The sequence below is a fragment of the Mus caroli genome, chromosome 3, assembly GCF_900094665.2.
Source record: "Mus caroli chromosome 3, CAROLI_EIJ_v1.1, whole genome shotgun sequence".
Classification (NCBI taxonomy): Eukaryota; Metazoa; Chordata; class Mammalia; order Rodentia; family Muridae; genus Mus; species Mus caroli.
In genome coordinates, this window is record NC_034572.1 from 131,571,576 (window position 1) to 131,584,075 (window position 12,500).

At 43.2% G+C, this 12,500-nt stretch overlaps 1 protein-coding gene across 1 annotated transcript in view; it reads right to left on the reverse strand.

Annotated features, from left to right (window-relative positions):
* Mttp (microsomal triglyceride transfer protein) overlaps positions 1–12,500 on the reverse strand; it is a 354,854-nt gene that overhangs the window by 326,778 nt on the left and 15,576 nt on the right. The window contains exons 9-15 of the mRNA XM_021157355.2: positions 11,057–11,225; positions 10,261–10,368; positions 7,780–7,992; positions 6,024–6,232; positions 3,909–4,006; positions 3,631–3,752; positions 2,244–2,471 (exon numbers count right to left, since the gene is read on the reverse strand). Coding sequence (XP_021013014.1) covers positions 2,244–2,471; positions 3,631–3,752; positions 3,909–4,006; positions 6,024–6,232; positions 7,780–7,992; positions 10,261–10,368; positions 11,057–11,225 — 1,147 coding nt within the window. The remainder of the gene's footprint in view (positions 1–2,243; positions 2,472–3,630; positions 3,753–3,908; positions 4,007–6,023; positions 6,233–7,779; positions 7,993–10,260; positions 10,369–11,056; positions 11,226–12,500) is intronic.

Here is a 12,500-nt window from a genome sequence, read left to right on the forward strand (position 1 = left end):
AAAAAAAAAAAAAAAAAAAAAAAGACATATGCCCAGTGCAAAGCTGCAAATTACCACTTGCCTCGCAGCTACAGAGAGCTATGTGACGCCATTGTGGATTTTGGTCAATAGGATCCTATCAGCACTTCTGGATGGGCACACAGCTCTTCATCCTTCCCCTTTCCTTCTTTGGGGGCAGAGGAGGCGGGGTTTTCTGTGCCAGAATGGGGGTTGCCATCACATAGTCACAAGGTGACAACTGTGAGATTTAAAGTCGTAGTAAAACTGGGCGTGGTTGCACACACCCTTAATCCTACCAGTTGGTGGGCAGAGGCAGGCAGATCTCTGTGAGTTTGAGGCCAGCTTGATCTCAGTCACGGTAGGCAGGCAGAGGTAAAGTGCACAGATTCTGGTCCCTGAGGATTTCTGTGTTAGCACTGAACTGTTTACTTCCAAATACTTATTGCATCATAAAAGCCAAACTGTCAAATCATGTTTTTCAATCTATGGCTACCTTGAACTTATATAAGGAGCAATAAAGATCCAGACATGATATACTTTCATTTCAGCCATTGATGTTTTGGGGTGAGTTCTAACAAAATGTAGTATCAAAGGTTTCCCCAACTCTTAAAACCCATGACTTTGTAACAAGAGCCTTAAAAAAATAGGCCAAAATCTTCAAATAATTTGGTGAAGAGCAATACAGCTGAGAAAATATTCAAGTCTGTTTTAACTGCCTCACTTTGTAGCAGGAAACCATGACTTGAAGCTATTTTGTAGCTTTCTTCCCAAGATCACACCTAGGAATCTGTAAAAGTCAACCTCGAGCTCAGACTGTTAGGTATGATGTCACCTCAGCCCCAAAAAAGCCAGTCTCACAGTACATACATTTTAAAGGAAATCTCTACTTTGTGCTTCAATATAGTAATAGGAATTAGAGTAAATGCCAATGCCCCATAAGATGTTACCCAGTAACATTCCACTTTTAATATCATCCTGCTAAGGCGGGGCATGCATCAACACAGTAAAGAAAAAAATCCAAGTATCAAGCACTCAATCTCTAGGGCTCTTCAGATAGAAGAAGAACCCTCTCTGACTTTCAGAAAATCCAACTGGACAAGTCATCTAAAGCCCACAGCATCTTAGACACAGAAACCGTTCCACATAAGAACTAGTGTAAGGGGGCTGGTGAGATGGCTCAGTGGGTAAGAGCACCCGACTGCTCTTCCGAAGGTCAGGAGTTCAAATCCCAGCAACCACATGGTGGCTCACAACCATCTGTAACGAGATCTGGCGCCCTCTTCTGGAGTGTCTGAAGACAGCTACAGTGTACTTACATATAATAAATAAATAAAAAAAAAAAAAAAAAAAGAACTAGTGTAAGACTTAGCACCAAGGAGCTCTGGAAAAATAATCACGAAGAACAAGGTCAAGGAAATGAAAGTATGTGTGTTCTCTCTGAATGAGCAAGCTTGTCTAAGAGCCTACGACCATGACACCAAGACTGGTGTCAACTAGGTAGGTATTCAGGCCCTCGCTTGTGTGACATCATCAACATGATGCGCCACACTGGTTTTCATAATCATTGTCATCACAAATGATGCCAGGTAGCTCATGTCCTGCATTCCAGGTAAAAAAGACAAGACACCTCAGTCTCCCCAGTGCAGGAAAACTGTGTTTGCAGGTAATACGAGCTCGGCTCTGTTGCATTGCAGGCATTCTTCACTAAGCAGCTAATAACAGAGAAGGCAAATGGTACTTACCTATAGCAAAGGGGAAAGGGCAGCAATAGCAAGAGGACCAAAGGCGTAGGGAGTGAGCTCGAGGATCCGCAAAGCTTTAACTTGTATTTTCTAGACATGCTTACAATTTACAAGCTGGGTAAAACGTCTGCTGTACAAGCAGGAGGCCTGATTCCAGTCCCCATCACTCGCATAAAACCAAGGCACCCGAGTGCCCAGCTGAGATCCCAGTGCTGGGAGGCAGAGATGGGAGAATTCCTGGGACTTGCTGTCCAGCTATCATAGCTTAACTGAGCATGCTCTAGAGTCAGCGAGAGACTATCTCGAAAAATAAGCTGGAAAGCAATTGTGGAAGACTTCCAAGGTTGACCACTGGCTTCTACATGATCTAACAGAGCAAAGGCTTCTTACTGTGCTCCAACATGTACACATGCAAGTGAGCACACACACACACACACACACACACAGAGTGTGTGCTGGAACTCAGTAAGTATTTGCAGGCTGAGAAAGTTAGAGAATTACCTGAGAATGGTCTATTAACAGAATAAGCCCTTTCACCACGCTGACAGGGTCGCCGGATGCTGACAGCATTTTGGACATTAAATCACTGTATCCATTAAAAAATGTGACAGGTCTAAGCTGAACATCAAACAGGATGGCTGACATGCCAGCATAAGAGTCAAGGTTCTCCTCTCCTTCATCAGGAGTGGCTGCAATTAAGCCTTCCAGCCCTTGGGCTTCAATCACCACCTAGGGGAGAAAAGGACACACGGTTGATGGTCACATCGACCTTTTTCAGGACCAAAACCTCAAGTAACTTCTGCAACTAGGCAAGAATGAAAACTAAACCTCTATGTCTAACATAATGGAGATGAATTTTCTCCATGTGCTCTTTGCAATTACCCTTGGATATGTGGAAGATTTTATTCATTTAGCAGACAGAAGTGAGGACAGGTGAATATTCACTTAGCTAGTATGTGGCAGAAGTGGGGCTTTGAGTCCTTGCTATGCAACTACAAAGACCGCAGGCCTTCTCTTGGAGGGCATCACTAGTGAAGCTCAGTTACTTTCCCCACGCTGTCTCAAGCAAAGGATCTGCCATCTTCACGAGCCTCTGACAGGAGATGGAGAGGCACGGGCACTCCACTCAGTCAGCTGTGCTGAGAGAGCACATTCACGCCTCTCCATGTCAAACTTTCATCCCTCACCACAAAAATGATGCCACACCATGAGGAAGTTCACGCCCAGATGACTAGCCCATAAGGAATTTTGCTTATTTTCCATCCTGCATAGCCAGGCTCTAACCACTGTGTGCTTGGCATTTCTGAGGGCACATGAGACAGCAGGTGGAAATGCCTTGGCATGGCAGGTATGGGATTCTGAGTGGTGCTATCGAACGGGAAGATGAGTTCATATTGATGAGCACCCAAGTTTCCATAACAATGGATCATGTTGAGGCTTGAATAACTTCAATTAGAATGTTATAATCTGATATTCATAAAGCCAAAGTGATGGTATGGTTGACAGTAAAGATAAACCGTCATTTCATTTAGGACTAAAATTCAACCAGTCCTCAACTGCTAATAATACTCGATTCTTTTCTTTCCTAGCAGTATTGGAGAAATATAAACTAATTCTTTTGTCTTTTTTGTACATTGAAATTTCTTGTCGGTGCAATCAGTCTCTGTAGAGATAAGCAAAACAGGCAAACACAGCATAAACTTAAATACTTGGGGATATCTAAGTGATGTATCCCTGAATGAAAGTCTAACTAGCAAATTCTGGCACAGTTTCAATTCTCTGTGTGTGTGTTATATGATATAAAATATATGCTATAATGCTGCACTCAGTATAGGTCATTTCCCCTCAGACAGGTTTCTCTCATTAGTAACTCTTGGGCGTGCGGTACCTGACTACCATGAAGCTCTGCCTTCCCGATGTACTGGAAGATGTTCAGGTTACTTCTCCTCAGAATGCCAGAGCCAGAATAAAGGATGTCAAGGCTGTATGTAGACGCTGCACGGGGGCTACCTAATGACAAAAGAACCACGGAACTCAGTCACAGTCCCAGCGACGAAAGGGCACGAGGGCAGGAAAGCAGGGGTCCTCAGGGGTGGAACTCAGTCACAGCTCCAGCAATGTCGATGAAAGGGGGTGCAGGGGGGAAGCTCCTCAGGGGTCACCTACGTTCTACGTAGCCAGTATAGGCAGAAGAGGATCCACTCTTGGAGAAACGGTCATAATTGTGAACAGCCATCTCCTTGAGAACTCGACGGATCATTTTGCTGCAACACAGAAGAGAAGGCTTTTCATTTACGGTAATGTCTGTTTCCCAGATCAAATCAGGAATGCAACCAAATCCCCGGTGTTAAAAAAAAAAAAAAAAAAGTCCTCATGCCACTGTGAGACCCAAGGACGTGCTTGGCTGGGCACCAGTGGCAGGATGAGGGCTCACCCCTTCATTCCTCAAATAGCTGACATTTAGTTTGGTGTCAAAAGGATAGAGCATAAGAATGCCCAGCCATGGGACGACTTCAGCTGACTGGTGGACACTTAGGGAGCAGAAAACTCACGTTTTTGAATCATCATGGTTGTAATGTGAAATTGTATATAAATTTAAGAAAGCCGTGCCAAACAGGAGGCTGGCATTTTTTTCTTCTTCTTTGCCTTCTAAAATCATCATTGGCAGACAACACAAAAGCACAAACTTCTAGGATTGCTATTTATGTATTTTCCGCCACAGAAAAAGCCCAATAGGGCCCACAAGAGAACAAACTATAGGTCTCCTCCAAACCTTTCACTCTTCCTTCATGCCCGTGTCGCGTTTATGGAATTCGCATTGAGATCCTCTCATTTCTCATGATCTCACACTAATCCGTCAGTAATGGTACAACTACTACATTTTGAACCCCCCAACTAGTCAACTAGAGTAAACCAGGCCTAGCTCTGAGGCAGAAGCATTTTGTAAGGAATAGCTCTTTATTAATAATCTCCCTATCCATCAATATTACCAGGTCACTGGATTTTTAGCTTAGAAGGGAAAAGTTGATATTCTGAGATATCCGAGGGTTTCACGTGGATGAACTTTATAGACACATCCTGCTTCGTTCCAAATACAAACCCAGAGCCAGGAAGAAGGCACGATAGGACAGAGCACAATAATGAAGTCCTGAATGGGGGCACACATTCACTTAGTGGCAGTGAGCTTCCTGTCATTATAGAGAGTCAGTGGGGTCTGGTGCCACTTGCCAGGAAATTAAACTAAGACAGACAAACAAACAAGCAAAACGGCCCCACATGGAAAGAGATACACACCAAGCAAGGGGGGCCTTAATTTCCCCTCCTGTTGTAAGGATTTTGTTTCTGAGAACCTGGTGTAAGTGGTTACAGTGGCTTCTTTCCATTTGCCAGGTTGCTGTCTGTCCCACTCCCTCCTCTTTCCTGTCCCCAGATGACTGGGCTCATGAAGCAGAGGCACTGGCTACACCTGAGGCCTCCTCTCAGAAGTCCTGAATAACAGCAGAGAGCCAGAAGAATCCAATCCACACAGGCCAGAACGTCCCAGATTCCTTCCTGCTCCTGACAGACACCTCTGTTCTGACTGTCCTGCTCCTGCCATCTCTGTTCTGACTGTCTGTCCTGCTCCTGTCATCTCTGTTCTGACTGTCCTGTTCCTGACACCTCTGCTCTGACTGTCCGGCTCCTCCCTTGAGGGGAGATGCCTAAGGAGTGGGTGACATTCAGAGTGAATGTGGAAGGCGGCTTTTGGGAGATGGGATGAAGTGTGTTTAGGGAGAATGACTGAGCACAGTGAAGTCAGCCGGTGCAGCTCTTCATAGCCTGGCTCCTAAACTGGGCCATGACTAAGATTTGCAAATTCAGGGGAGTTGTGATAAAAGACTTCAGAAAGTCCTCACATCTGAAAAGTTAAGATGAAAGAACTTTCTTCGTCTCATTGTGCTACTTACAAAAATAGTCCTGTTGAAAATGCAATTAGACTTTAAAACTTTACTAACATTTGGTGATATATATATATATATATATATATATATATATATATATATTTACCATACTGAGTGGATACCCAGAGAAGCCGCCCTACCCAGAGTTCCAAATCGCAAGGAGCGAAAGGAAAGCTGTTTTATCCAACTCACTAAAGAGTTCCTTTGGGGAAACTTGACACTCATTAGGTTTATTTACCATTGCTCAGTGTAATGGCCAGGTCATGGTTATTAGCTATGTGGCACCACGTCAATATTCAGATAGGCTTGCATAAGAAGAGGTACGTAGAATGCATTGTACCTTGCAGGCATTTCAAAATGCAGGATGTCTTGCACAACGGTGAGCATGTACTTGTTCATCTCTTTCGGAAGTTCCCCAATGGACAGCAGAATGTTCTTCACATCCATGTAGGATGGGTTCTTTAAGATGACAGCAGCGGCAGTTGTGCGCACCGTCTTCTCATGAACCTTACGATTCTGGTGGTATATCCTGTTCAAGGTCTTCTTCACCTGTGGGGAGATGCTTAAGCTTAGCACATCCAGAGTTTTAAATTTGCTATTGCAGGGACAGTGAGGTGGGTCACCAGATAAAGGTGACTGTGACCAACCTTGATGTATATGAGTTTCACCCTCTGGGTCCACGTGATGGAAGGAGAAGTCCAAAAGGTTGCTCTCTGAACTCTCCATGGTGTGTGTGTGTGTGTGTGTGTGTGTGTGTGCCCTGTGTGATGAGGTCAGCTACTGGACCATGAACAGAAATGATGTGAATGCCAGGCGGTGGTGAAGCACGCCTTTAATCTCAGCACTTGGGAGGCAGAGGCAGGTGGATTTCTGAGTAGTTCGAGGCCAGCCTGGTCTACAGAGTAAGTTCAAGGACAGCCAGGGCTACACATAGAAACCCTGTCTTGAAAAAACAAACAAAAAAAAAAAACAAAAAAAAGGAAAAAAGAAAGAGAGAAAGAAAAGAAAAAAGAAATGATGTGAATGACTCAGGCAGAGGCAGTTAAAAGCTGGCATGCCTTCTGCCTCTCTCTTGACTGCTGGAAACACATAGCTACATATCCCCTAGCCCACTCTAGACATATCATGTATAACAAATTGTGGACTAACTGTAAGGTTTTGTGGCTCATGTGCTACAGCAATAGTGCTTGGTATTACTGGAATAAACTTTGAAGGCTACTGCTGTGGTATTGGGCTTTTGGGTAGGTGAAGGGGGCGGGGCAGGGGAGAAAGCAATATGAACTGGTATTTTCTTACAACAAAGTACCCCAGGTTCCTTTCCTCTTTAATAATTTTTTTGTTTTTGTTTTTGTTTTTTGAGGCAGGGTTTCTCTGTATAGCCCTGGCTATCCTGGAACTCACTTTGTAGACCAGGCTGTCCTCGAACTCAGAAATCTGTCTGCCTCTGCCTCCCGAGTGCTCGGATTAAAGGCGTGCGCCACCACACCCAGCTCCTTTCCTCTTTAATTTAAAAGAAAATTTAACATGCTAGTTTCTAGTAGCAGTTTTATGCTCATCATAAAAGTCAAAAAAGTTTCCAAATCTCTTCAACCCCAGGTCATGAATAATCCCTGCCCCGCTAGCAGCCTTCTGCACCAGTCTCTGTGGTTTGAGTGTGTCCCTCCAAAGGTCTATATGTGGTCATCTGTGTGGCGGTGTTCAGGTGGCTGAGCACTTGAGAGGTGAGGTCTAGTGGAGCATAATTAGGTCACGGAAGCATTGCCCTCAGGAGGAATCAACACAGGTTTAAAGAGAATTTGTTTCTTAGCATCACATTCTAACCAGCTGAGCTACCTGGCCAGCTACTAGAATTTGTTCCTTAAAATAAGAAAATGTATTTTCATATGAATGCTTCCGGATACAGGACATAACTGTTCAAAATGTAAGGCCAATGGAGATTAACCTTAAATACAAATGAGGAATTATTTCTGTTATGAGAAAAGTTAAATAAAATAAAATATAGAATAAAGCAGAGTGACTTGAGGATAGCATGTGGTTTACCAGAAGTGGGTTTTTTCCTTCCTCCTGTTAATGTGGCACAGAGTCAAGATGCCTACCTCATCTGTGATGAAGGAGACGTCGTATCTCTGGAGAACAGTGGTGGCCAGGTGGCTGACGGGCCCTTCTCCAGCCTCAGCATACTTCAGAAGGAGCGGGATGCCTTCGGGAAGCAAGGCATTCTTCAGGGCCAGCAGGTACATCGTGGTGTCTTCTTTTTTCTCTGGTTTTTCAAGTCCTCCCAGGATCAGCTTCTTAGCTTCCACCACTGCCTAAAACATCACACACCTCAGACAAATGCCCACCCACAACACTCAGACAGGAAAACAACATCAGTTTCAAGGGAGCTCTGCTTTGGTTGCCATGGGAAACATGTTAAGGTATGGAATCTTCTCAAACGTGTGCTTACGTGGTCTAGAAAAGCAGAGCATAATTAATCATGGGCAGTCTTTGACACGTTCTAAGTGCATCAGGGAGATTCCAGATGAAGCTCAGTTGTTCTATATGGAGAAAACTTCCTCACACCCCAAACAAAAGACAACTGTGGTTCCTGATTCCCAGATCATCCGTTTATGGCTTAATAATAGCATTTATGGGGATTGGCTCCTGGACCTCCTGGAGATACTGTGATTCATGGTCCTTGGGACCCTTAGATGAAATAAGGCAGTATTTGCTTGTCTATAAGCACCACCCTGCTTACCTGAGGAATCTCAGGGGGATTTATTGTCCTCAATACAAGGTGTCTGCCAGGCAAATGGCTGGGCTGTGTTGAATGCATGGCCATGAACATCTGTTTCCCTCACTATTTTTAACCCATGGTTGGTTAAATCTCAAATGGGGAATCCACATATGTACAGGGAATCACTGCATTGGTATCTTTGTATTGATAAACAGACAAGGAATTCTTTGAGGGTGGTATGATATTCTGTGCATCTTTATGTTACAGGATTGGCATTGCACCTAGTATAAAGTCAGCATTCACTAAATAATGATACCTGGGTATTTTATATATGGGTTTTATCCTTAGTGATAATATTTAACACAGAAATTGAGCAAATAGATCAGCTCTTTAACAATTATTGAAATCATAAATGTAGGGACTTGTCATCCTCAGGTGAGATGTAATGCTAAATTTAATTTCTAGCATAACCGAAATCATTTTCAATGTCCATGTTTTTCATAGACTTTCCTTGCTTGTTTATTGTGCATTCTGTCTGTAGGCTGCTCCCTATGGAATCATTTGGGCTCAGTGGTGATCCTCCATATTGTTTTTAATGACAGGCATTTAGAAGAAAAGATGACACAGTAATGTTTTTCTCTAGCAGAAGAAAATGGGAACTGAAGAAAATAGCAGAAGAAAACTATGAGCTGAATGTTAGCTCATAGTAATAATGGAGAGAAGAAGAGCTGCACAGATTTAGCATTTTCATTTGTGAAGTAGAAAACAGGCTTTTTAAATGGATATTACTAGATGAACCCACTCAGGTTTTCCATATGTGGTTATGTTTCACACAGTTTCAGCGAAACCGAAGGCCACATGGCACGATGACTATAGTTAATACTATTGTATTGTTGTTATACTTCAAAATACATTGAATATATTTTAAATCTTTATTCTAAGAAGATAATGTGTATTGTAGGTTATGGCTATGCTAATCACCCAATTTGATCATTGTACAATGCATAAATGCTTGAAGCATCACATTTTACCTCACATGCATACACATATATGTACATATGTATGTATAATTTGTCACAGACAAATAAAAACAGAAGCAAAAATAATTCCTGAGGAATTATAGAGGAATCTCAATGAATTTATATTTTGTAGAAAAATTGATGGGTGATTTGATTTCTAGAGAGCATTTATTGATCGCAATCTATGCAGTAGACATCTTTTAAGCAACTGGTGTTGAAAAACAAAGATTCATCATGGTGTGGAGGCTCTATTCCAGCGAGAGACAGAGATAAGCAAGAATGCTAATGAGCAGCTAAACTGTAAAGTTTATGAGACAGAATGATTGCAGAGTTGGGAACTGGGGAGTGGCCAGGTTGGCAGTATGGCTACACTGGACATGTGCAGTCTGGACACAGTGACCATGAGACTGTGACATTACACTGCACAGTCTGGATGTCAGCAGCATGGCATTACACTGGGCAGGACATAGTGGATATGAGACTGTGGTGTTATACTGGAAATTCTGGACACAGTGGGCACCAGTCTGTGGCGTTACACTGGACAGTCTGGACACAGTGGGCACGAGACTGCAGAGTTACACTGGACAGTCTGGATACAGTGGGCACTAGACTATGACATTACACTGCACAGTCTGGATGTCAGCAGCATGACGTTACACTGAGCAGGACATAGTAGACACGAGACTGTGGTATTACACTGGGCAGTCTGAACATAGTGGTCATAAGACTGGCGTTACACTGGACAGCCTGGACGCAGTGGGCACAAGTCTGTGGCATTACACTGGGCAGCACACAGTTGACAGGAGACTGTGGCGTTACACTGGGCAGTCTGTAGCACTTACCTTGAGCTTGCAGCCTTCATTCTGACACAGCTTCCTGACTAGGGCTCCAATGATGATCATAACCGATTCTCTGATGTCGTTGCTTGCAAAGGAACCTTTGAACTTACTCTGTGGCCAAACAGGGGTCAAATAGGTCATCAGGACACTTCAGCTTTCCAAAGGGACACTTACCAGCTAATAAAGTAACCATCATCAGGGGAAATGACTTTGTGTTTCTAGACAATAAACTCAGAATTTTGTTTTTGAGACACTTAGAAATGTGTTGTCTAGTTTTGCATGAAGGATTGCTAAACTGCCTGGCCCGCAATGATCTTAGCCCCTCCTTCCACCACCCAAGTCTGTGAACCCTTCAGGGTTCAGGGATTTGATTGTTCAAAGATCCCCCAAAAGTCTGTAGCATTCCGTATATGAACTGGAGATGTCAATGTGTATGTAGAAATAGCAAGAAGATTTTTGAAGTCAAAGTAATCCTAATTGCTTATTGAAGCATCATATAAAACATTTACTCTGTTTCTTCATTTGCCACATGATAAAGTAGGTGGCCGTAATCTTCAGGTTGTCGTATAGTGTGGGTCATGCTGCTCACTAGACCTTCAGAGCCCCTAAGTGAGAAGGTTGACTGTGCTGGTTGATGCACAGAAAAGAGGCCAACAGTGTGAGTGCTAAGAGAACGCTCTCCTATGGCCTCAACTTGGACTGGATCCACTTTTAATAGCTGCTTCCATTTAAGAAGTTTTGCTTATCATCTTTTACCCAGCAGCCTATGATCACCATTTCCCCAGTGTCCCTGACTTACAAGGAGGGCTCGTAGGAGTTCTTCATCAGGGTGGGTGGCAAAGCCGCAGGCATAGAGGAACCTTTCCTGGAGTACGATACTGCTGTCGCTTTTGAAATCCAAAAAGTCCAGGATGGCTTCCAGCGAGTCTGGAGTCTGAGCAGAGGTGACGGCGTCCACCAGCTGAGGGCTGTAAAACAGGCATTACCACGGACATCATGCTTCCGGGCCTTAGGGAAGCGCTACACACACAAACACACACACACACACACACAGGCACACACACACCGCCACTCACAGCCTTCTGTTAATTTAAACTTCTTAAGGAAGTACGTTTTTCCCTTCGAACAAAAATTATAAATAATACAGTCCCAAAGGACTGCTTTATTCTACTGAAATTTCTCCTCCCCTTCTCTTGTCTCAGAACATACAAACCATTACACTATACTAACCTAACCAAAATACGCTTGAAGATTTGTAAGTTAATATTATGTAAATATCATAAATCAGACCCGGAAAAGCGATACTTTTATGTGTGTAATACAGACAATCTGAAGTCTCAAATTGAATTTTCTCTAATTAGATTTACTAAAACACACATTTCTCAAATGCCTAATTTAACTAAAGTACCATTCATTATTGATAGAAAATGAAAACTTTTATGTTCATATATAAGGAGGAAGTTTTTGCCCTTTAAAAATAAATAAAGACACAATTATATAGTTCTGTTTTATTCACAACGAATATGTCATTGTCTTCCATGAAAAAAAATTGTTGTTAAAAATTGATCATGAAAACATCTTTGGTTATTTGAGTCTGGGCGTGATAAAAATTTCTAATCAATTTTTCACACTAATGAACATATGGATATAAATATTACACACTGAGCTCACATGCTCATGCTCACAGTGGCTCATCCCTGTAATCCCAGCCCAAAGAAAGCTGAGACAAGGGGATCAACCCAGGTCCAAGGCTAGCCTGGACTACATAATAAGTTTTAGGATAGCGTGGGCTACCGAGTGAAGCCTCATCTCAAAATCCATCAAACAAACAAAACTGACCAATGGCTTGAGAGCACAGTTCCACAGAAGGAAGGCAGCCCCCGTCTCAGAGCATGATAAATTCAAGCCTGTACTAATTTGGACTCGTGGACACAAAACAACAGTCATGAGAATCATTGAGAAAGCCTGCTGGTGCGATTCTGGCCAAGTGAGCATTAAGTTACTGACCTGTGGTACAGCTGTTAGAAAATGCAGGCCAGCAGAATCACTGGTTTGGAAGTAGGACAGAAGACAGAAAGTGGGTCCTTCTTACTTAATAAAAAAAACTACCAGGGTTGCAGAGATGGCTCAGTGGCTTAGGGCGCCGCCGCTCCAGCAGAAGAACCTAGTTTGTACCCCAGCACACATATGGCGGGGCACACAACCACCTGTGACTCCAGCCCAGGGAATCCAACACCCTGCAC